Consider the following 23,452-nt stretch of genomic DNA (forward strand, 5'->3'; position numbering starts at 1 on the left):
TGTCCAACTCTTTGCGACCCCATGGACTGCAGCCTACCAGGCTCCTCCGTCCATGGGATTTTCCAGGCAATAGTACTGGAGTGGAGTGCCATTTCCTTCTCCAGTGGATCTTCCTGACCCAGGGATGAAACCCAGGTCTCCTGCATTGTAGACAGACACTTTACCGTCTGAGCCACCAGGGAAGTCCCAAATGTACACATCCCCCTAATTACTTTAGCAAGAATGAGTTTGCTAACTCTGGACTTTAGTCTCTAACTTTATAATTCATAGCAAAAGTCATTACAGCATTAATCACATTTAAAAAGTAAATGCTAGCCAATGCATTTAGGTATCAAAGTCCTTATCTAACCTTAGTTTTATATTCCTTTTCTTTTCTCATTCAAAACAGAAATATACACATTTAGGATCTATCAATATATTTTAATAAATGGGGATTCTTTTTGTTGTTAAAGTACTTCTTTTCCAAACTGTTGTATCAAACATTTACTTCTATTATAATAAGAAGGCACAAGGGTAGTCAGGCATATGAAATCCGCTTGCCTGATTTCAAATCCAGGTTTTTCTACTTTTTAGCTGTTTGACCATGAGCAACCTACCTCTCTGAGCCTTATTTGCAAAATGAGAATAATGGTAAAAACTGCTTCAGAGAGTAGTAGAGAGAAATTAATATGATATTGGATATGTCATACTTAGTATAGTACCTGACACAGAGTAAGTACACAATATGTTTTATACACAGGTGTACACATCCTATTACCTTAAAAATACCAATTCAACTCAGATACCCCTAGAAGGAAGAAAGCATGCTTCATTGATGCACAAGCTGACCTGGAACCTTGAACTGACATCAGCATAAATACAAAGCTACAAGACTGGGAAAAGTCTCAAAGATCACCGAGAACAACCCCACTATTTAACAGATTGGGGTATGGAGAACCAAGGATGGGAAGTGAGTGACTTCAAAGTCACATTCCTAACTGGGAGCAGAATCAACTTCAGAATCGAGGCTTTTCCATATCTTTTATAGAACTTAAAGATGCTTTCTGATGATCAGTTCTAAATTTCCTTTTTCTACCTCTACAATGGGGATTTATCAATACTATGCTAATCAGATTTGTCTACATATAACTTTTACATAATCTAAAACACAAGCATATATATTACTGGCCCCCTAAAAATGCTTTTAAATTATTATTACTGGACTGTTTCATTCCATTATTAACTGGAAGTTTCCTAGTGGCAGAACTGTGCCTTATTCCTATCTTTGTCAGCTGAAGCCAAGTACCATACACCTGGTAGACATTCACATATTTCTTCATTTCAGTCTCAAAGTGGAGAAAGGGCCAAGACCAACCCCGCACCCCCGCCAAAAAAAAAAGCATCCTGATTATTACTTTACTACTTCTAGGTTAACCATGGACCAAGAGGACTGAAAAATTGGAACACAAATTATTAATCATCTAGACAGCCATCCTAGGTACCAATACTCCCACTTCTTTTAGGCTTGACTATCTTAAATAGAATCAAGTAAGTCACACATTTAAGTCATGCATGCAGGTGTTAATTGCTCATTCATGTCCAACTCTTTTCAACCTCATGGACTGCTGCCCGCCAGGCTTCTCTGCCCACGGGATTCTCCAAGCAAGAATACTGGAGTGGATTGCCATTCCCTTCTCCAGAGGGTCTTCCCGACCCAGGGACCAAACTCTGATCTCCTTCATTACAGGTAGATTTTTTACCGTTTGAGCTACAGGAAAGTCAAGATACTGTCAACTACAAACTGGCTCTTGCCAAGAGTATTGCCAGAGTCAACAACAAGGGCATTTGCCAGCTGCCTCTGTGGAGATTGAACCCTGTGCTGCTGCAGCTGTTGACCTTCACAGGCCCTGAGGGAGTTCAGGAGTGAGGCTCTCTGTGCTCCAGGATATCTGGTGGGACAGGTCTTTAGATAGTTGGGTATTCTCAGGAACTGATTTCATGATCCCAATCCTATCATCTCTTCATATCTAGAAAAGCACTAAATCCCTTCATGATGATATCAGATCCTTTCAACTATCAGAAAACCTCTTGTAAAGTAAGCTTTATTGCACTGAACTCCCCCTTCACCAAAATCTTATATGTTGACCTTCCCTGAGTGCCTCTTTTGAGCAGTCTCTCAGAGCTATCTGAGGTGCTGCCTCTCAGGCTGCAGTCCTCATTTTGCCCCAAATAAAACTTAACTCGCAACTCTCACGTTGTGCATCTTTTTTAGTGGAGAATACTTACAAATATAAGTAATATACAAGAGGAACTGAAAAGCAGCCGCAGTGCTCACTGTCATATGTTCTACTTCCTTACAGGGAATCAGAATAGGAATAGCTGAATCAGGAAATGCTGGTGAAACTTTCTGTATTCTCAAACTTAAACTTAAAAGTTCTCTGTATACCTTTATTTACTAAGACTTTTTTCATTCAATTAGCTGTTGTCTGTGTTTAGGGGCGGAGTCTCATGCCTACGACTAGCTTCTCAAGTCCTTGAAAAGCCCGCACAGGAAAGCAGCATAGCTGAGCCACCAAGAACTTATCTCAGGCCAGGAACCTGGGGAAGAGCACATGACGGTTATTATCTATTCAGGAGTTTTCAGCCAGCAGTGTTTGTTGCATCAAAGTTGGAAGCCCTAAACTCTACTTAATATTCTAATTTAATAACCTATATGGGAAAAGAATCTGAACAACATTGCCAATCAACTATACTCCAATATAAAATAAAAACTAAATTAAAAAAAAGTTGGGAACACTAACATTCATTTAAACTTCCCTCCAACACTTTGACCTAGTGAAGAATGTGAATCTAAAGCATACTTCGTCAACTTTCAAAAGGTACAGCCATTTGAAAAACAGGTTAAGAAAAAAACATTCATCCAAATGGCTGACTACACAGTCAACAGCAACAGGCTGGATGTGTGGAAATATTAGTGAATGCTTTGGGTGGAGTAGGAAAAAAAAGGAACCAAAGATTGCTTAACTCTGAAATAACTGAGCAACCAAAAGAACTCAAGATGAAACTAAGTGGATGCAGGCCATCCAAAGTGAGGGCAGGGGTGGAACAGGGCAGTGAGGATGAAAAGAGAACTTAGGATGGCTAATATAGAACTAGTCACTGTGCGAGTCAAAAGATCCTATTTAAGAGCAAAACAGAGCCAGTGCCATTTTATGTCAATTGAACTCTCCACCAGGGCTAGAAGCAATCTGAGAGCTCACAGAGAAGCTTAATCATCTCTGTAACCTCTAAGCATTTAGTAGAATAAGGATTGTAGGATTGTATACTGGTGTTTTCCTCATTCTTGGGTACCTTCTTAAATTGGTTAAACAGATGGTCAAAGAAAGTGAAAGTGAAAGTCTCTCAGTCCCGGGGGAGACTCTATACAGTCCATGGAATTCTCCAGGCCAGAACTGGTTAAACAGATGTTCAAAGAAAGGCTCTGCAAACATCAGAATTTGGCACTTCACAAGTCTGAAGGCAGTCAAGCTGTCTATCGACACATCACAAGGGAAAAGGTTAAAATGATTACTGGAAGAGACAAGGCCCTGCCTCTTGAAGACCTGTACCCCAGACTGGTGTGTGTGTGTGTATTATACAATATATATATATATATATATATATATATATATATATATATATATTGACTGGGGGCAGGGGACAGCAGTTGCAGTTTCTTACATGGGCTCTAAGCTTTAGAGAGCAATTTCACAGTTATCATTCACTCGGTAGGCACCTCCTAGAGCAATCACTCTGTGCCAGGTACTGTGCTGAGCGCTCGACAGCAGGAACAGACTGAACAGTCCATGTCCTATTAGGGCTTTATAATCTAGTAGGTTCGGTATGCAAAGATAAAGGTAAACACACCTAGTTGTGGGGATAAGAAAGAGAATGCAATTTATTCTGCCTGGGGCCGTGGGAGAAGGGAAAGCACCGAAAAGGTGACATCCGAGCTAGGCCTTGAAGGATGCTGAAGCTGACCCACCAGGGCCAATTCTGAAGGGTCAACGTCTTGTCCACGGGGCAGAGAAAGCCTCATATCGGCACCGGTGGACTCAAAAATTCTTAGGTATTTTTATCAACAATTATACCCATTTCACAGAAGGACAAACTGACCCGGAAAGCAAAAGTTCCAACCCTATGGTCATACTGTGCTTCAGGAGAGATGCCAGGTCCAGAATCCGGGTGGACAAACTCAGCACAGTTTCAGTTCTGCCCAGATTCTGGAACCTGTACAGCACCGGAATGTGGCAAGGGTCTCGGGACCCGGAAGTTGGGAAGAGGTCTGAAAAGAGAGCGACCCCCTCCAACCGATCCGCCAGGCTCTCAGCCACGCTCCCTTGCCCTACGCTTCTGCACTCACCCGCCGCTAGGCGAGAGGAAGTCGGTATCGTCTTCGTCGCCCGCACCGAACATCGCGCCGCCTTTCGCCCAGCTTCGGGGAGGAAGTCGGAGCGTTTCCAGAGACTTTCAACGCTGACGTCGTAAAATGCCGCGGCAGCGTGCTGCTTTCCGGCAAGACGAACTCTCGCATGGTTATTGGGCCGGGAGGAGACTAGGCTCTGGAGAAGGTGGAGCAAAGGCAAATAAGAGGACCTGGCGGGCGAGGCCTCATGAGTGACGTAAGCTTCTCCAGCCCTCAGAGGCGGTGAGAACGGCAGGCGCTCCGAAACTCTGGGCGGCGATTGGCCAGCGAGTCAGGGGGCGGGGTAAGGGCGGGAATTGGCGCTTCGGTGGCGGTCTCGGACACGTCGCGAGGGTCAGAAGTGGAGGGGCTTCTGAAGAGTCCTGGAGGTGTGACGGATTAAGGATCTGAGAGAGAGGCACTGGTGGCGGGACTCGATCTGGAAAGGTAAGGCCTCTTCTGCCCCTCTCGCAACCCGGGCACGAACACAGTCCTTTCTTCTCCGGGACAGGGACCTCCACGCCACTCTTCTCTGCTCCGCGAAAGGAGAAAGGGCCCAGGACCGGAGGTCTGGAGACCTGAGCTTTCGGCCCAGCCCCCATTGGGACATAACTGGAGTGACCTTGGGTCAGGGTGCCTCCGTTTCCCTGTGTATAAAACCAGTCTGATCCCCCGGCCGCTTGTTCCCTGTGGCCGCCCTCGCTATTTGTTCAACGAGCTGTTTGTCCAGTGCTTCAGTGTGCTGGCTGGTCAAGAAGCTTTAAGACCTCAGAGGTCATCCAATTCAATCCCAGTCTTCTCGTAATCCCAGACTTCACAAATATGGAAAGACAGGAACTCAGCACTTGGATGACTAGTCCGAGGTCACACAGCGTAAAGGGCTGACTGAGGGTGGATCCCTGGTTTCTTGATTAGGGACTGAGCGAACTGCCTGGTCAACAAGAATGGTATCAACCCTTAAGTACTGTGTACTCTCACAGAGTGGGGATACCTCTGGAGAGAAGTTCCTTCCCTAGTGTCCACCTTCGCAGGTGAGGAGCAGGAGAGCTGGGATGTTCTGGGGGCGGGTGATGGAGAGGGGGAAACTTCAGAAGCTGAAAATCCCTGGCCCCAACCTTGGCCTGGGTTTTGCTTAATCTTCTTGCCACAAACCTAAGTAAACATCATTTGTTGTCGACTTCTCTGCAGTTTGTATCCTCTCTGATATAAGCATTTCTTTGGTTAACCTGGTGTCATTTTTGGAACAATTTCTGGGTAGGCCTAACTTAACCGAAGGAGGTGTGGATAAGCAGATTATGTCCCACCTTAGCTTCTTTACACAGATCTCAATCATATTAGGACAACATGTGTCCCTTACCTGAAAGTTTTAATCTGTTAGCATGAATGTGGAGTGAAATGGTTGGTAACTCCTTCCCAGAGTTTTAATGCCTCTTAGCACTTAGCTTGTTCTGCTTTTTATTATAGTTTGTGTGCCTCTATTAAATAGTAAACTCCTCAAGGACGGTGACGGTTTTATTCATCTTGGTGTCTCCTGTGTCGCCGAGCACTGTGCCCTCTTGCCTGTAATGGATTCTCATTTACTCTTTGTTAGACTGAGTAGTGTAATTCAGCCTTGTTTCCTTATTCCTTAATTTACTCTCTTAGCATATTTTTTTCCCATGTGACCCAGAGAGCCTAGCAATGGCTCTTGCCTTGTCTAAGAAGCTTCCAGAAAGATAAAAGTGCTGTACTAGCTGTGAACTGTCTGGGTAGCTTAGTCTCTTGTCAGTTGAAGATGACTTTAATGTTGTTTAAAGCTCTAGGGAAGGGGGAAAAAGAGGAATGGGATAGCTAGAAATATTATACGTAGGTCTAATTTTTGTTCGTAAAGATTCCTCTGTTAAATGGAGGGACAGGACTGTTGTCTGCTTCCTGTGTTTATTTTACAGATTAAGATGGTTAAAGCCGTGAAGGCTGACAGTGTTAAAGCAATGATGCAACTGGAGTCTAAGCACTGGAACTGGAATGCTTTGTGGTAGCTGTGTTTTGAATGTGAGCTTGGCTGCTCTGGGTACAGGGGAAGAATAATCGACACAAGTAACAGCTCTTTCTTCCCCCTCTCCCTAGGACTGGTTATTGTCATTCCATCACTGCAGCATCTGAATAGTGCTTACACTATTACAAATGCTTACACTTACACTTACAAATGCTAAAGGGGACCAGTGAGCACTTATCTTGTGTTCTTGAGTTGGGAGTGTTTTTTCAGCAAAGCATTTTTTTTTTAAACCTTTTAATTTTGTATTGGGATATAGCTGATTAACAATGTTGTGATAGTTTTGGGTGAACATCGAATATCCAGGGTGTTTAAGTTGCCTTTCTAGATAGGCAGGAATCCTAAAATCTGGATCATGGATCAGCCTTTTTAGTGAGACACCACAAATATGCATGCCTAGTTTGCCCTTGTAGGACACAGCTGCTGGTTCTGATTGGCAATGGGAGAAAGGAGAAGACAGTGGTGAGCCTTCCTCAGTCTTCCAGGCTTTTTTTTTTTTTAAGATTTATTTACTTTTTTAAAATTTTTGGTTGTCCTGAGTCGTCATTGCTGCACACAGGCTTTCTCTAGTTGCGGAGAGCAGGGGCTTCTCTTATCTCGAAGCATGGGCTCTAGGTGTGTGGGCTTCAGTAGCTGGGGCTCACGGGCTCTACAGTGAGGGCTCAGTAGGCACATGGGCTTAGTTGCTCCGTGGCATGTGGGATCCTCCCAGACCAGGGATCGAACCCATGTCCCCTGCATTGGCAGGCAGATTCTTAACCACTAGACCACCGAGGAAGCCCAGTCTTCCAGGCTTTGGACTGCAGGATTGAGTGCACCTAAAGAAACCACTGTCTTCCTGAAGTAGAATAGTGGACTAGGAATCAGGAAACTTGAATTCCCGTCCCGGCCCTTCTAACTCTCTCTGAGCTTGGGCCAGGCTCCCTAAAATCTACCAGACATCTATTAAATAGTACTGCTGGGGATACGGAGGTAAATAGGCACTACCTTGTTTGTCTCAAGTTTGAATAAAGCGTTTTTGTTTTGCTTAAGTATATAGCTTTTAGGCATATTTGTGAAATGTATTGACCCCCCTGAAGATTAATCAGAAAGCATGAATTTTAACAGTTCCTTTAGAATTATCAACAGTTTTGCTACAGAGATGACAGTGTTTATATACAGGTACTATATAATTCTATATAGTATATTAATCTGTTCTGGTGAATGATTTTAAAACTAATAGTTTATAATTATAACCAAGTTAGATCTTAAGTGTGGTGTTAGGATTATGAATTGAATGTAGGTTTGGGATTGGGATTCCAAGTGGAAGTGAGGAGGCAAGGCTTTCCAAGTTTAAGACAAGTTGCACTCTTAAGTTCAGTTCAGTCGCTCAGTCGTGTCTGACTCTTTGCCATCCCATGAATCGCAGCATGCCAGGCCTCCCTGTCCATCACCAACTCCCGGAGTTCACCCAAACTCATGTCCATCAAGTCAGTGATGCCATCCAGCCGTCTCATCCTCTGTTGTCCCCTTCTCCTCCTGCCCCCAATGCCTCCCAGCATCAGAGTCTTTTCCAATGAGTCAACTCTTCGAATGAGGTGGCCAAAGTATTGGAGTTTCAGCTTTAGCATCAGTCCTTCCAATGAACACCCAGGACTGATCTTTAGAATGGACTGGTTGGATCTCCTTTGCAGTCCAAGGGACTCTCAAGAGTCTTCTCCAACACCACAGTTCAAAAGCATCAATTCTTCGCCGCTCAGCTTTCTTCACAGTCCAACTCTCACATCCATACATGACCACTCTTATCTGATGCAATTAGGGCTAGTAATTGGCTAGCTGAAAAAAAAGTAAATTAAAGCAGGGAATGATACAGATATTAGTTACCCGTAGACCTTAAGCATTTTATATTTTAACTTAAAACATAAACATCTTTTTGCCATTTTTTAACAGAACTCTTTTCTTGGAATGTGGATATCAGGCATCTGCAAACTACAGTGTAAGGGCAAAATCTCATCTTGGCCTGCTGCCTGTTTCTGTAATAAAGTTTTATTGGAACACAGCCATGCTCACTTGTTTGAAAGTGAAAGTGAAGTCGCTCAGTCGTGTCTGACTCTTAGCGACCCCATGGATTGCAGCCTAACAGGCTCCTCCGTCCATGGGATTTTCCTGGCAAGAGTACTAGAGTGGGCTGCCATTGCCTTCTCCGAATGTGTCATTAGTTAAATTGATTAATAGAGTTCTGTGCAATAGTTTGCTGAGAGTTTAGGACAATAGTATATATAGGCAAATAGTGGATTAAAATAGAAAAGGAGACCAAGACCATATTTGTCAAATACACTGAAGGCCAAGCTTGTACTTAGCCCAGTAGGAAATGGAATTTTTTATTCTAAATAACGTGGGTCATATTTAAAAAAACGCAAATGGTTTAGGATATGGAGTTGATGTGAGGAATGAGTGCAATGTGGTATGGTAGACATCACTTAGGGCACTAGTATTCATCTGTTAAAAACATCAATCCAGTTCTTCTTTGGATTATAATCTCAATTTTGAATTGAGAAAAATAAATGTTCTAGACTGAATGTGAATAAAATTAAATGGCTTCTCTAAAGGTAACAATGTATACTGTGCCCCTAAGAATCTGTTTCTTAAGCCCTGTTCCTCTCCTTGTTCCCATTTGCCTCTGCTGTTGATTCTTCTTTTTGCCTTCCTCACCAGACATGTTGCAAAAAAGAAAAAGATGACATAGTTGTCACTGGAAAAGCAAGTGTTTATAGCGACAAGATGACTTCAACTAGTGGAATATGTCAGATAAGTCAGTAACCAGGCAGCGCCCAGATAACTCTGCCATTTAAAGTTGGCAAGCCAGGAATGGTTGGAAAGGGAGGGAAGAGAGAAGGCAGGTTGCTGACTGATGCCTGCACTCCCACATGCAGATTTTAGCATAATAAAGCCATCGAAAAAAATCTTTTCTGTAGTTTTTGACTAAGTATGAGAAGTCAGCAAGGGTCTGACTCTTAATCCTAGTAAAACAAGCAGTTTGTGCCAAGAGAAATCTTAGAGTAGGCACTGTGAAGGAAGTGCTTTTGAAGTTTCCATTGCTTTGAGTAATATCGTTTCATGATTTAGGTAACATCCCCAAGCAGAGGAGGGGCCCATCCTTAGGAATACAAAGCCCTGCAGAGAAGGAAAAGGTTGAGAAGGGTCCACCCTACCTCTTTTCCTTTGCACAAAGGACCTAGGTTTTTGTATACAACCTGCTTTTGTAGGCTGAGGACATTGTGCAATGCAGCATAATGAGATGGAAACCTGCATGACAAAAGTAAATAAGAGAAATGATCTGGGGGGGGAACACACGAAGAGAGCAAAACTTGAGCAACCGGTAAAATGTTAGCAGACCTTTTTTTTTTTTCAGCCAGTTTGAGTCTTTCCCTAAACAGGTAATAGAGTTATTATAGAACTATACAGAGTTTTTATGTAATTTTGAGCAGTTTAGAGCATCTAGAATGTATTTGTGCAGTTCATGAAATGAAAGAGGAATGCTGCTATGTCCCCACAGGTGCCCATTCCTCTCCTACCTTTTCCGATGGCTTTTTATCAGGTGCCATCACCTTGTGCATCATCTATATCTTAGTACATCTCCTACTGTGTTTTAATTATTTGTATGTATCCCTTCTCCATCAGACTGAGCTTCTTGAGGAGAGGGTTTCATCACAGTACCTTCACTCCATAGGTGCGCAATAAATTTGAATGAATGATCAAAAAATATAAAAACAAATGCATGAATGAAGAGACTGAGTTTCTCTGGTCAGACAGGTAATAAGCCCCAAGAGTCAGATATTGAACCCAGGTCTTCTGATTCCGAGAACCCCTGTCCCCTGCATTAGCAGGCAAATTCTTAACCACCAGGGAGGTCCCAAGTCTGTATGTTTTCAGTGACATGAAAGTGACCCCTGTGTGTGACTTGGATGTCTCCTTTCAGAGATAAATTCTGTCCTCTAATGAGAAAGCAGGCTATCGTTAATAATAATATCTCATATTTACGATACCTTAGAATTAGGAGGTATTTTGACTTATTGATCCTTACAAACCTATGAGATGGGTAGGGTGGGTATTTGTATATCCATTTTGCAATAAAGGATCTAGTGCATGTTGAGTTCAGGTGATTTGCTTAATATAGCTGATATATGGCGAACTATGGAGAAGGCACTGGCACCCCACTCCAGTACTCTTGCCTGGGAAGTCCCATGGATGGAGGAGCCTGGTAGGCTGCAGTCCATGGGGTCACGAAGAGTCGGACACAACTGAGTGACTTCACTTTCACTTTTCACTTTTCATGCATTGGAGAAGGAAATGGCAACCCACTCCAGTGTTCTTGCCTGCAGAATCCCAGGGACAGGAGCCTGGTAGGCTGCCATCTATGGGGTCGCACAGAGTCGGACACGACTGAAGTGACTTAGCAGCAGCATGGCGAACTAATGTCTACAGCTGAGAGCCTCTGCTGCCTAATCCAGGGCTGTCCCCACTGTTCTCACACTTTTCATAAAACACTGAGATCTTAACATAAATCATACTTAAGCATTCATGGTTAGCATGGTGGAAATGCGTCAAGACTGCAAAAGCGTCCTATAAGAGGAGTTTGAAAGGGTGCATCTCCTGAGTGCATTATTCCAGGATGTGGCTTAGCCAACAACAAAAGGTATCAGAGAAGTGGAGTATAGTAACTGGGAGATCCACTCCCCATTGGACTTAGGCCCTGCTGTCATTGCATAACTAAAAGACCTTTTCAGTTTGTTTGTTCGACATATCAAATTTGAGCTGTCCTATTCGGACCAGGCAAATAAAAGCTTTTCTAAAGGCTTCTGTGAAGAATGGAGTTGTATACTTGATCTTCTTTGTAGAGAAAGGTGAGAGTGGGCAAGAGAAACAAGAGCTTCTATATTTGTCACTAAAACAGGATATGTAAAGCTCAGAAACCCCTCCTGCTGCTGCTTCCCGGCAAACTGTCTGGAGAAATCATGGGGGTTGGGGAAAGTAGCTAGCCCAGTGTTACACAGAAGCTGGGACGAGAAGCAGATGTTACGGGCTCAGGTGACTAAAGAGTATATTAGCATCATTGGGACTTTCTTGACTGTCCAGGAGTAAAGACTCCAGGCTTCCATACTTCTACACTTCCACTGCAGGGGGTACAGGTTCAATCCCTGGTTGGGAAATAAGATCCTGCATGTCCTGTGGCCCCCAGAGTTAGTATCAGTTCAGTTCAGTTGTTGTTATGTCCGCCTCTTTGCGACCCCATGGACTGCAACATGCCAGGCTTCCCTGTCCATCACCAACTCCCAGAGCTTGCTCAAACTCATGTCCATTGAATCGGTGATGCCATCCAACCATCTCATCCTCTGTCATCCCCTTCTCCTGCCTTCAGTCTTTTCAGAGTTAGTATAGGTGTTTACAAACAATATGCATATACTCTTTTCCCTTTAAAAAATTTTTACAAATGATAGTATACAGCATCCCATCTTTTTTCATCTCATAATATACCCTGGAGGTCATTCTCTATCAATATGTACGAACTTCTTCATTGTTTATGGCTACAAAGCAGTCCATTCTATGGAAATAATTTACTTCATCAGTGCCCTGTCAATGAATGTTTAGCTTGTTTTTTCAGTATTTTTTGCTGTTAAGGACAGCCCTGCAACAAATAATTTTGTTCATATAACATTTCACATATGTGTCAGATTATCTGTAGAATAGATATTTAGAAGTGAAATTGTAAATGATCAGTGAGAGAGATGAGAAAGTATCATTTCCTTAAAAATATCTTGATTTAAGTAAAGGGCCAAGTATAAGCAGTCTCATCAAAATGATGTTGAACTGAGAACTTGCCAAAAGTCACATCACAATCCTTTTTCTAGTGTTATTCAGTGAAGTATTACTCAGGGTATTATTACATTGTAAAGGGAATGTTATACACTAAGGACAAAAGGGGACTGTCTCCTAGCTATTTTTACAAGTATTTGCCATGTAGAAGACTAGCTGTTTTTTACAGTCCATGTATGGACTGAAAGTGAAAAAAAAAGATAACTTAAGAGAACCTAATATCTGTCTGTTTATATGTGTTTTTTTTTTCACTGGCTTCCCAGGTGTGTTTTGTTTTGGGTTGTTTTTTTTTTTTGGCTGATTGTGGGATGAGTTATAACTTTGTAAAATGGGTGATACCATAAGAATCTCTTGCCTTTTAGAGGAGCTAGAGACCTCAAAGCAGACCAGAATTAAATCATCCCCTGCTACCTTCTGGACTAAACCCACTCGCCTTCTTCCCTCCCTTCCACACCTCCATCCTTCTTTCTCTAGGTGTCTTAAGCCATTTGCAAAATCTGCTCTGTAAATAGCAGGTTTCAGCTAGAGCCTCCATCCTCTTCATCGCTAAATTTCCGATAACCCCTGGGGCAGGAGGAGAAGGGGACATCAGAGGATGAGATGGTTGGATGGCATCACTGACTCGATGGACATGAGTTTGAGCAAGCTCCAGGAGTTGGTGATGGACAGGGAAGCCTGGCGCCCTGCAGTCCATGGGGTCACGAAGAGTCGGCTGAACCACTGAACTGAACTGAGAGGGTACTTAGTAACTACTTCCTGACTGGCGTTTGGGTAGATGTCAAAGTCATCTAATCTAGCTTCAGCTTTACTGCCCTCTCAAGGTGACATCTTCCTTGTACCTGCACAGTGTGACACACCCTCCAGCCCACCAGTATGTGTACTTGATATGATTCAGGAAGAAACAAAAGACCAAGTACATTGTCTTGGGGAGGAGTTTGTGTCTGTGTATGTTTAAGGAAAGGTACACACACACACACATCAGGCTTCCCTGGTGGCTCAGACAGTAAAGAATCTGCCTACAATGCAGGAGACCTGGGTTTGATTCCTGGGTGGGGAAGATCCCCTAGAGAAGGGAATGGCAACCCACTCCCGTGTTCTTGCCTGGGAAATCCCATGGATAGAGCCTGGCAGGCTACAGTCCATGGGGTCACAAAGAATCCGGCAACTAACTTAGACTTAGCAACTAACACACACACACAATCCTTCTGGCTCCAGGTGCCATTGTTCGTGCTGCAGTTAAAAAATTGGAGCCGTATTTATTAAGCTACACACAAGTGGTAATTATGGATTTAGACTTGAGAAAGTGAAAGTGTTAGTCGCTTAGTCATGTCCGACTCTTTGTAACCTCATGGACTGTAGCCTGCCAGGTTCCTCTGTCCATGGAATTCTCCAGGCAAGAATACTGGAGTAGTTAGCCATTCCCTTCTCCAGGGGATCTTCCCCACCCAGGAATCAAACCCAGGTCTCCTGCATTGTAGGCAGATTGTTTCCCATCTAAACCACCAGGAAAGCCTGATTTAGACATACTCAGTAGGAATAACCTACTTATTTTGAGTCTTCAACTCAAAATAAACGTGTATTTTTTGATTCCCGCAGATATCATCTTATGTGTATATAATCATAAAGATAAACATGAATATTAGATGAACACAAACAAGGTCAACTTATGATTTTAGAATAAAGAAACTTGTCTATGGGCCATGCTTTAAGTACTCATAAATTCTCTGTGGCATAGCTCTGATAATCTCTGTGGGATAGAAGATGACTGGGCTTACTTTTGGACTGTAACTCCTGTAGTAAGGTGAGAGGAGTATAGGCCCTAGCATGTAAGTTACCCAGATGGGTCCCATCTTTTCAAATATAAGCTTTTTTTAATGCCAGATTCCCAGGGGAAATTACTGCTAGGCAGTGCCAATGAGATGCCTCACTAGATTTCTTTCTGCCTGTTATTTGGACAACTTGTAAAACGCCCATGAACTTTCTAGAAACTAACCATGAAAAGAGTTTCGTTTATTATGGCTTCAAAAATACCCAAGGTGTATGGTGCTGTGTTATAGCTTAGAATTAATGGGTAGAGTTAACTACCTCTTACCTATTCTTAAGAAACTTAGAATGTAGAAAATACAAGATGGGCCAAAACATCTTATAATGTACATATTTACATTTCAAAGTTGCACTTTGAACAATCTTTTTTCCTTCTCAAAATGCTAATGAAATGTCTTTAGAAATATAAAAACAAGAGAAGCTATGTTGTCATGATTTACAATAAATATTTGATCTTTATCCCATTTCTGGCTCAGATTTAAAACCCTTGGAATTTCCTAAGTGGCTAGAGTTGGGTTTCCCTGGTGGCGCTAGTGATAAAGAACCTACCTGCCAGTTCAGGAGACAAGAGATGGGTTCGATCCCTGAGTCTGGAAGATCCCCTGGAGAAGGAAATGGCAACCCACTCCAGTATTCTTGCCTAGAGAATTCCATGGACAGAGGATCCTGGTGGGCTACAATCCTTGGGGTTTCAAAGAGTCGGACACAAGTGAAATGACTTAAGCACCCATGAGCCACTCAAGCAAATTTTATAGAACTCAAGGGGAAGAGATTGTGGGAGCCTCTGATGTATAGCCAGTGGATCACAAACACAGGCTTGCAGTTGACATCTGAAGTGAAGGGCAGTCTTGTGGGACTTTCTGATCTGCATAATCTGATGCTATCTCTGAAAAGATAGAATTGAGTTGAGTTGTAGGACACCCCACTAGAGTTAGAGAATTGCTTGGCAGCAGGGAAACCACCCATTAAAATGTCTTTTATCATTAGAAAATAGAGATTAAAGAAACCTGAAACTTGGAGACATCTCAAAGACTATAAATGCAGATTGGAATCAAATTGAAGCAAATTACTGACCACCTGATTCAACATGGGTGAAGAACATCCTTCCCTGTGAAGTGCAGTGGATAGGGCTCACTGGCACACCCTGAACACTCCCAAAATGAGAACAACAAAGATTAGAAAGAAAAATTAGCTATGGAGTAGCTATGCGTGCGTGCTCAGTCGCAACCCAGTGGACCATAGCCCGCCAGGCTTCTCTGTCCAGGGGATTTCTCAGGCAAGAATACTTGAGTGAGTTGCCATGCCCTGCTCCAGGGGATCTTCCCGACCCAGGGGTCAAACCCGAGTCTCCTGCATCTCCTGCAATGCAGGCAGATTCTTTACCCGCTGAGCCACCTAGGAACCCAAGTGGGAAATGGACGAAGGACAAATCAAAGGATTGGAGGGGATTATACCTATGCCAAGTTTAGAAAGAACAGTAGATTGAGAAGTAACAGTAATGACTGTTGATCGAGGGCTCACTGTGCTTGGGCGCTGCACTGAGTTCATGTTTAAGGGCACGCTGCCACAAGGTAGGCAATACTCTCATTGCTGTCGTCATGGAAATGAGTATCCTGCTGCCTCAGTGAGCTCTTCATAACAATCCCTATGAGGTAGGCTACTTCTATTACTTGATTTTAGAGCGGAGGCCAGAGATATTGAGTAATTCACCCAAGGGCCCGCAACCAGCAGGTACAGTTTTACCAGTTAGAGATTGAGTATAACTTCCTTGCATACTTGGAGAGCCGCCATAAAACAGAAAAAGAAAATATCTCTTCTGCCCACAACTTCCTCCTCATGTTTTTTATTGTTTATTTTTAGTGGTCTATTCAGGATCTCAAGCTGAACTCCCGTTTTCAGACAAGCAGGAGCCGATGGTTAGGGACAGGCCCTGGGGTGCTTAGCTGGGAGCCAATCTTAATTTCATTAATCACGTTGGGAACTATTCCCACAGTGTGTGAAAGAAACTGCTGTCAAATTCCAGAGATGAGCCATTTTGTATTAAATTTAGTGTTAGCCCAGAAAGTTCCTTGATTATTAGGTGGTTCAGTTCGGGTCAGTCGCTCAGCCGTGTCCGACTCTTTGTGACCCCATGTACTACGGCACGCCAGGCTTCCCTGTCCATCACCAACTACCAGAGCTTGCTCAAACTCAGGTCCATCAAGTCGGTGATGCATTCCAACCATCTCATCCTCTGTCGTCCCCTTCTCCTCCTGCCTTCAATCTTTCCCAGCAATCAAGGTCTTTTCCAGTGAGTCAGTTCTTCTTACCAAGTGGCCAAAGTATTGGAGTTTCAGCTTCAGCATCCGTCCTTCCAGTGAATATTCAGGATTGATTTCCTTTAGGATGGACTGGTTGGATCTCCTTGCAGTCCAAGGGACTCTCAAGAGTCTTCTCCAACACCACAGTTCAAAAGCATCAGTTCTTCAGTGCTCAGCCTTCTTTATGGTCCAACTCTCACATCCATACATGACTACTGGAAAAACCATAGCTTTGACTAGATGGACCATTGTCGGCAAAGTAATGTCTCTGCTTTTGAATGTGCTGTCTAGGTTAGTCACAACTTTTCTTCCAAGCAGCAAGCGTCTCTTAATTTCATGGCTGCAGAGTCACCATCTGCAGTGATTTTGGAATCCAAGAAAATAGTCTGTCATTGTTTCCCTTGTTTTCTCATCTATTTGCCATGAAGTAATGAGACTGGATGCCATGGATTGGAATGAAAACTGACCTTGTCCAGTCCTGTGACCACTGCTGAGTTTTTTAAATTTGCTGGCATATTGAGTGCAGCACTTTGTCAACACCATATTAGGTGGTGCTATGTGTAAATTTTAAGTGAGACTGGACTACTTTTGTGTCCTTTTGGGATATCATAATAAAGAAATGCTTTATTTTGGTTCCTGGTTGAAGCTTAACTTTCTTTCTTTTTAGCTCCCTCGTTTAAATATATTGGGTTGGCAAAAAAGTTCATTCGGGTTTTTGTACCATCTTATGGAAAAACCCGAACAGAGTTTTCGGCCAATCCAGTACAATCCTGAGATTCTGTGCACTGTATCTATATTGTCTTGTGCTTGTGCTTATTCCCTTAGTTGTCTTTATAACCCCGTGAGCTGCAGCCCACCAGACTTCTCTGCCCATGGAATTTTCCAGGCAAGCATACTGGAGTGGGTTGTCATTTTCTTCTTCAGGGGATCTCCCCAACCCAGGGATGGAACCCGCATGCATCTCTTGCGTCTCCTGCATTGGCAGGCGGGTTCTTTACCTCTGAGCCACCTGGGAAGCCCTTATCTCTATTGTTTGTCTTTATAATTCAGAATTTTGGTTCTCAAATTTTATAGTATGTAAGAATTGCTGTATACTTGAACATATATCTAGATTCTGAGGCCCCATTCCCTAAGAGGAGATTTGAGAGTCTAGAGTGGAGTCCATAATTTTCATTTTTAGCCAAACTTCTTGAATAATTCTGATTCAGGCAGTCCTTAGACCACACTTTGAGAAACTCGTGAGGTAGGAGGGTAGTAATTAACATTTATTATTTTCTATGTATGTTATTAATGTGTCAGTCACTTTCATATGTATCTTTATATTTGGTGTTCAAAAAACAGTGAGATTTTATTATCCCAGACTTATGTGTATTATTTCCACAAAATTTTAGTAAACCTGTTCTTAGCTCCAAAGATGGCATGGTCTTGTGATAGTCAGTGTCTGACTCCAAGAACCAGGAGGGCTCTTGCTCTTGGTACTTTTGCTTCAGCAAGCTATCTCAGAATTTCTACTCTTTTCTTTCAAGCTGTAATAATTATAAAGGCACAGGTGGGCTATAATCCATACATTGCCTGAGAATACCTCAGATTGTTGAATCAGTGGTTGGGAGTGATCACTCTGTGACAACATTTACCATTTGAAAGTTCACACATAGGCATAATAATAAGAAGTGTTCTGGTATTTTAAAGGAGTAGAATAAATGGTGACATTTTTATGAGTTAGTTTTTTAAAGTTCTGTTTTTGACACTGAAAATATATAGTAGAACGGCATTTGGGACTTTTGTTAATTTCAGTGGGATGCTGAAATGTGGCCTGGAGCTCAGGCTATATGGAAATCCATTACTTAGAGCCACACAGAGGCAAAGCAGCCTACATTACCGCAGTTAACCGTTTTAACACAAGGCACAACTACTCTGGAGGTGGATAACAGCTAGAGTTAGCTCCTCCTCGACAACTTAATGGACGTGCCTGGTGACTCAGGCGGTAAAGAATCTGTCTACAATGCAGGAAACCCAGGTTCAATTCCTGAGTCAGGAAGATTTCCTGGAGAAGGGAATGGCTCCAGTAATACCCACTCCAATAATCACACCTGAAGGATTCCTTTAATCTGCTTTACAGACTTGCCGGGGCCCTTAGATAACTTGATGTTGGTTTATTCTGAGTATAGAGAGTATACATTTCTTCCTCCCGATAGAAATAGGTCTGTATTTCTTTCCAAGCTCCCTAAAAACTACAACTTTGTTTCCTAATCTCAATCTTTCAGAATTGCCTCCAGAAACAGCTACCTTTGTTTTTTGTTTGTTTTGTTTCCCTTTGACTGGGGGTTGGGGCGGTCGGGGGGGGGGGGGGGGGGGGCGGGGGGTGGGTTCCTCTTTTCCTAGCCATGGATTGAACTCATGCCCCCTGCAGTGAAAGCATGAAGTCTTAAGCATTGGACCACCAGGGAAGTCCCTAACACCTTTATGTTAAGAGACAAGGACAGAAGAGTTGGGTGAAAGTCCAATGATAGGCGTAATAAAATGATCACTGGACTTGAGGTCAGAATCTGGATTCTAATTGCAGACTGCCACTAGACTGACTGCCACATGACCTTGACTAGTCAGTTAACCTCTTGTACCTCTATTTTCCAGCTATTAAAGCAAGTAGCCGTTCTTGTTTAACCCAGTCCTATCCTTTGCATACAGTTAGGTCTAGCAACATACTACACTGTTCTTGCTCAGCAGGAAAACCTGAGAACGTGCTGGAAAGAAAGTTTACTCTTGATTGGACCTAGACTCAGAAGCATTCAATCAACAAGTATTTATTGAATACCAACGTAAATGGTATATTAGACTCCACATAGTCTAAAGTAGGCCTTACTATGCATTCCATGAACAAGATGTGAGTAGTTTTCTTCAGCCTTGTTATTGAGCACTCATAGAACATAACCCACAAAGTAATAATAATGCATTTATGTATGTTACATGGTCTTTTTCTCTCAGTATTTCTTGCCATTCATTACCTTATTTTAATGATACAAAAGCCCTGAAAAGGAACAAGACAGATTTTATCTCATTCCCCTGACTTTCAGATGAGATGCCTAACTCAGAGATCAAAAGTGATTGTCAGAGACTACCTAAGTGGTGCAGTGGTTAAGACTCTATGTTTCCAAAGCAGAGGCCGTCAGTTCAATCCCTGGCTGGGGAACTAAGATTCCGACATGTCATAAAGTATAACCCAAAAAAAAGAAGTAGGGTGATTTTGCCCCAAGGGGATATTTGGCAAAATCTGGAGATATTTTTGGATTGTCACAGCTGGGACAGTGCTTCTGTCACTTAGTGAGTAAAGGCTTGGAATACTGTTAAACTTCCTACAGTGCACAGGACAGCTCAAAAAGAGTTGTTCAGCCCCAAATGTCAATGAGGTCAAAACTGAGAAACTGACATTGGCGTTTTACCTCCAAAGAATACAGAGTGATGGAGTTGGATGAAGCAGAAATCCAGGTCTTGAACTCAAGTCTAGTATATTCTCCAATGCCCTTAGCATTAAAAACTGGAGTCACATAAATTCTGAATTTATTGCTAGTGTTTTGTGGAGTGAAAAGTGGGATTTGTCAAATATCATGGCTGAAGATTTCCATGTTTAGTACAGATTGTATAACCCAATAACAATCCACTAGGCACGTGCTGTCCAGGGAGCTTAGTCTACCTTCATCATATTTTTTACCTTACTGAGAAACTAACAAATTTGAGTAAGTTACCCAAATGCTATTGAAATCTGAACGCAGCCCCTTTAACAGGCTCTGCATAGTACCTACTGCCTATCGAAAGACTCATGAGACTTTTATGGGAAATGTCACCAAGATACTCAGAGAGAAAGTAGCAGAGCCAGGATTGAATCTTACCTGACTCATGCTCTTAACAATGTTCTGTGAGCTTAACTCCCTCCTACAGAAGTGGACATGTGACTTTAGAAGCTCTTACAATCCAAGGTAGTCCTTGTAGAGTATTCTTCAGTTTTGCCCCTCAAACCATTAAATAACCCAGAAATTAGAAGGTTTGTCTAATCCTTTGGAAGTTTTAACAGATGTCTTTCTGGATTTGGGGAAATTAAAGGATTATGGCCCATGGCTCTGTAAGGAATTTGTTTTTTTCCATCTGTGAACGCCTCACAGAAAACTAGAGCAGAAAATATTATTAGGTAAGAACAAATAAAGGCCAGTTATTCTACACAGCAAAGTATTCTATTAAAGTCTAAATCTGGTCACATCCCTCCCCTGCTTATTACCCTAAATAGCTTCCAGCTGCCCTTGGAGTAAAATTCAGTCTGCTCCACATGACCTGTAAGGCCTTCTTCACTGTCCGCTTCTGCCTGTCTTCAGCCTCACTGGCTTCTCTTCCTCGTACTCAGGATGTTCCATTCATCCTTGAATGACCTTGATTCTTTCTTGCCTCAGGGGTGCTATTCTCTGCCCATCTACCCATCTCCAGTAATTTTCAGTCTGCCTAAATGTTACCTTAAGAGGGCTTCTCTGTTCTCTCTTCTACCTCCCCTGCTTCGTCTAAGTTCCTTTACTGTTATTCTCCTGCCACAGCACCATGTGTACTTCCAACTATATACTTAAACACCTTTACTTAAATATTTAACGACAGTTTCCTCCTCTAGGGTAAGCTTTGCAAAGGGAAGAATCTTGTCTTTTGCACCTGGGTCCTTGTAAGTAGATATAAAACCTACCTGGGTTTTGTAAGAATTAAATAATTTTGAGTGAATGAGTATTTTGCCCAGTGTTCTTCCAGGTGCGGTAAGGAGGTGTGAATTAGTGACTTGCCGTCTAAGAACTTTGCTGTGTGTATATGGTGTTTTTTATCGTGTATTTTAGGAACTGTAAGTCAAATGTTCCATAAGAGAAGATTGCTAAAGATATCCAATAAAAAGCAATTTCTTCTGTCAGGAATTCAAGGAAAACCTCGTATATATCTTAACTTTATCCTACTTCTGGCTTCCCTTGTGGCTCAGCTGGTAAAGAATCCACCTGCAATGCGGGAGGCCAGAGTTTGATCCCTGGGTTGGGAAGATCCCTTGGAGAAGGGAAAGGCTACCCACTCCAGTATTCTGGCCTGGAGAATTCCATGGGCTGTATAGTCCGTGGGGTTGCAAAAAGTCATACACGACTAAGTGATTTTCACTTCACTTCACTTACTTCTGACACATTTTAAGTGAACTATAAATGTTAAATAAATAATGATAGGATTTTCACATATTCAGAAGATGGGACGGGGACTACTGAGCCAAAAAAGCATACAGTTATCAAAGTACTAAATTCACGAAGAGTGAATGGATGACTTTCAGTGGAATATCTGAATGTGAAGAGGATTAGATTGGGGTAAGGCTGGGAAGGAAATCTGTAACAGAGACATAAATAAATGCCAGTGAAAGTGAAAGCCACTCAGTCGTGTCTGACTCTTGGGGTCCCCATGGACTATACAGTCCATGGGATTCTCCAGGCCAGAATACTGGAGTGGGTACCCTTTCCCTTCTCCAAGGGATCTTCCCAACCCAGAGATCAAACCCAGGTCTCTGCATTGCAGGTGGATTCTTTACCAGCTGAACCACAAGGGAAGCCCAGGAATACTGGAGTGGATAGCCTATCCCTTCTCTAGCGTTTCTTTCCAACTGAGGAATTGAACTGGGGTCTCCTGCATTGCAGGTGGATTCTTTACCAGCTGAGTTATCTGAGAAGCCCCAGATGCCAGGTAGTGGACATAAAATAAATGATGAGAAGGGTGAGGTGAAGATACTTCTGTGTTTCTTTGCAGACAGATTAGTTCGTGGGAGTAAAACCTAAAATGCAAATCACGGTTTGAGAAATACATGCAAATGGTATCTGGATACTGGTTTCACTGAAACTACTGGTTCTGTTATCGACACCATCACCAAAAAATAGCAAAATGCAGCTCCTATGAAACACCTCCTATGCTTGGTTTGGCTGGGAAGAGAGTGTTTGCATCCTTATATTTCTGAAATGGAAACATCCTGAGGGGTGTTATAACAGTTGTTACAGAATTTGGTTATTACTGAATAGCTGCATCTGATGACTTCTAAAGTCCTTCCAGGCTTTTTTTGGGGGGGAGGGGGGTGGGTCATGCTGTGTGGTACAAGGATCTTAGTTCTCCAACCAGAGATTGAACCCATGTCCCTTACAGTGGAAGCATGGAGTCTTAACCACTGGACCACCATGGAAGTCCTAAAGCCCTTCCAATTCTTAGTGAGATTTCTGTGACCCACACATTGAAAGGCAGGGCACTTGGTTTTATTTTGAGGTGGTCTGCCGATAGATGAAGAGATGGCTCATTCATCTCTTTCTAGGTCGACTTGTTGAAGCCAGACTTCTCTCCTTAGCTGAGTCAGGAGGCTAAGCATCCAAGAGGAACTTGTTAAATGTCTGCAGTTGATGAAGATGAGGACTTGGAGAAACACTCCATTCAACTGTTTCTCTTACATTTTCTCAACAGTGTTCTATCAGGTGATGACTAAAACAGACAGATTGAAAGAACATTAAAAAAAAAAAAATTGGGATATTTGAGACCTAGTCGCAGTTGGATAATGAGGAAAGGCACATTGTGATATGAATGGTCTGAGGTATTAGAACTAGACCTTGTAAGAGGAGGAAGATTTGTTGCATTTAGAGATTGTAAGGATGGGCCTGGCAGACTAGAGAAACAATGTCAGTGAAGACACCAGACAGCAAAGTGTGGTAAGAGTAGAAACTGGGCTAATTAGACTTGTTCGGCTGAAACACAAAGTACCTGTAGGCAGAAAGGTAGGTTGAGGCCTTTATTTTAAAGATCTATGATCTTAGAACCAGGAGGTTAATATTTCAGTGGAGAGGTTGGTAGGCAGTGGAATGTTGGGGACAGATAAGTAGAGCCATGCTTTAGGTAGATTGATTTGTCATTGATGTATCACATAGGATGAACAGAGGGCAGAAGTACCATGAGTAAAACCCATGTTTGTAAGACAGTGTGAAAACCAGAAGCAGG

The 23,452-nt window shown here is 42.6% G+C and overlaps 2 protein-coding genes across 3 annotated transcripts in view; one reads left to right on the plus strand and one right to left on the minus strand.

Annotated features, from left to right (window-relative positions):
* FKBP15 (FKBP prolyl isomerase 15) overlaps nucleotides 1-4,509 on the minus strand; it is a 57,044-nt gene extending 52,535 nt beyond the window's left edge. The window contains exon 1 of one of the 2 annotated variants that reach the window (XM_027550530.1): nucleotides 4,382-4,509. In XM_027550530.1, coding sequence (XP_027406331.1) covers nucleotides 4,382-4,434 — 53 coding nt within the window. In that variant the 5' untranslated portion in view covers nucleotides 4,435-4,509. The remainder of the gene's footprint in view (nucleotides 1-4,381) is intronic. The other variant, XM_027550529.1, reaches the window with a different exon arrangement.
* A 217-nt stretch (nucleotides 4,510-4,726) lies between these two features.
* Nucleotides 4,727-23,452, plus strand: part of SLC31A1 (solute carrier family 31 member 1) — a 34,299-nt gene continuing 15,573 nt past the window's right edge. Inside the window, exon 1 of the mRNA XM_027550536.1 lies at nucleotides 4,727-4,870. The gene's annotated coding sequence lies outside the window, so the exon portion shown is untranslated. The remainder of the gene's footprint in view (nucleotides 4,871-23,452) is intronic.

The sequence above is a fragment of the Bos indicus x Bos taurus genome, chromosome 8 (genome assembly GCF_003369695.1).
Source record: "Bos indicus x Bos taurus breed Angus x Brahman F1 hybrid chromosome 8, Bos_hybrid_MaternalHap_v2.0, whole genome shotgun sequence".
NCBI lineage: Eukaryota > Metazoa > Chordata > Mammalia > Artiodactyla > Bovidae > Bos > Bos indicus x Bos taurus.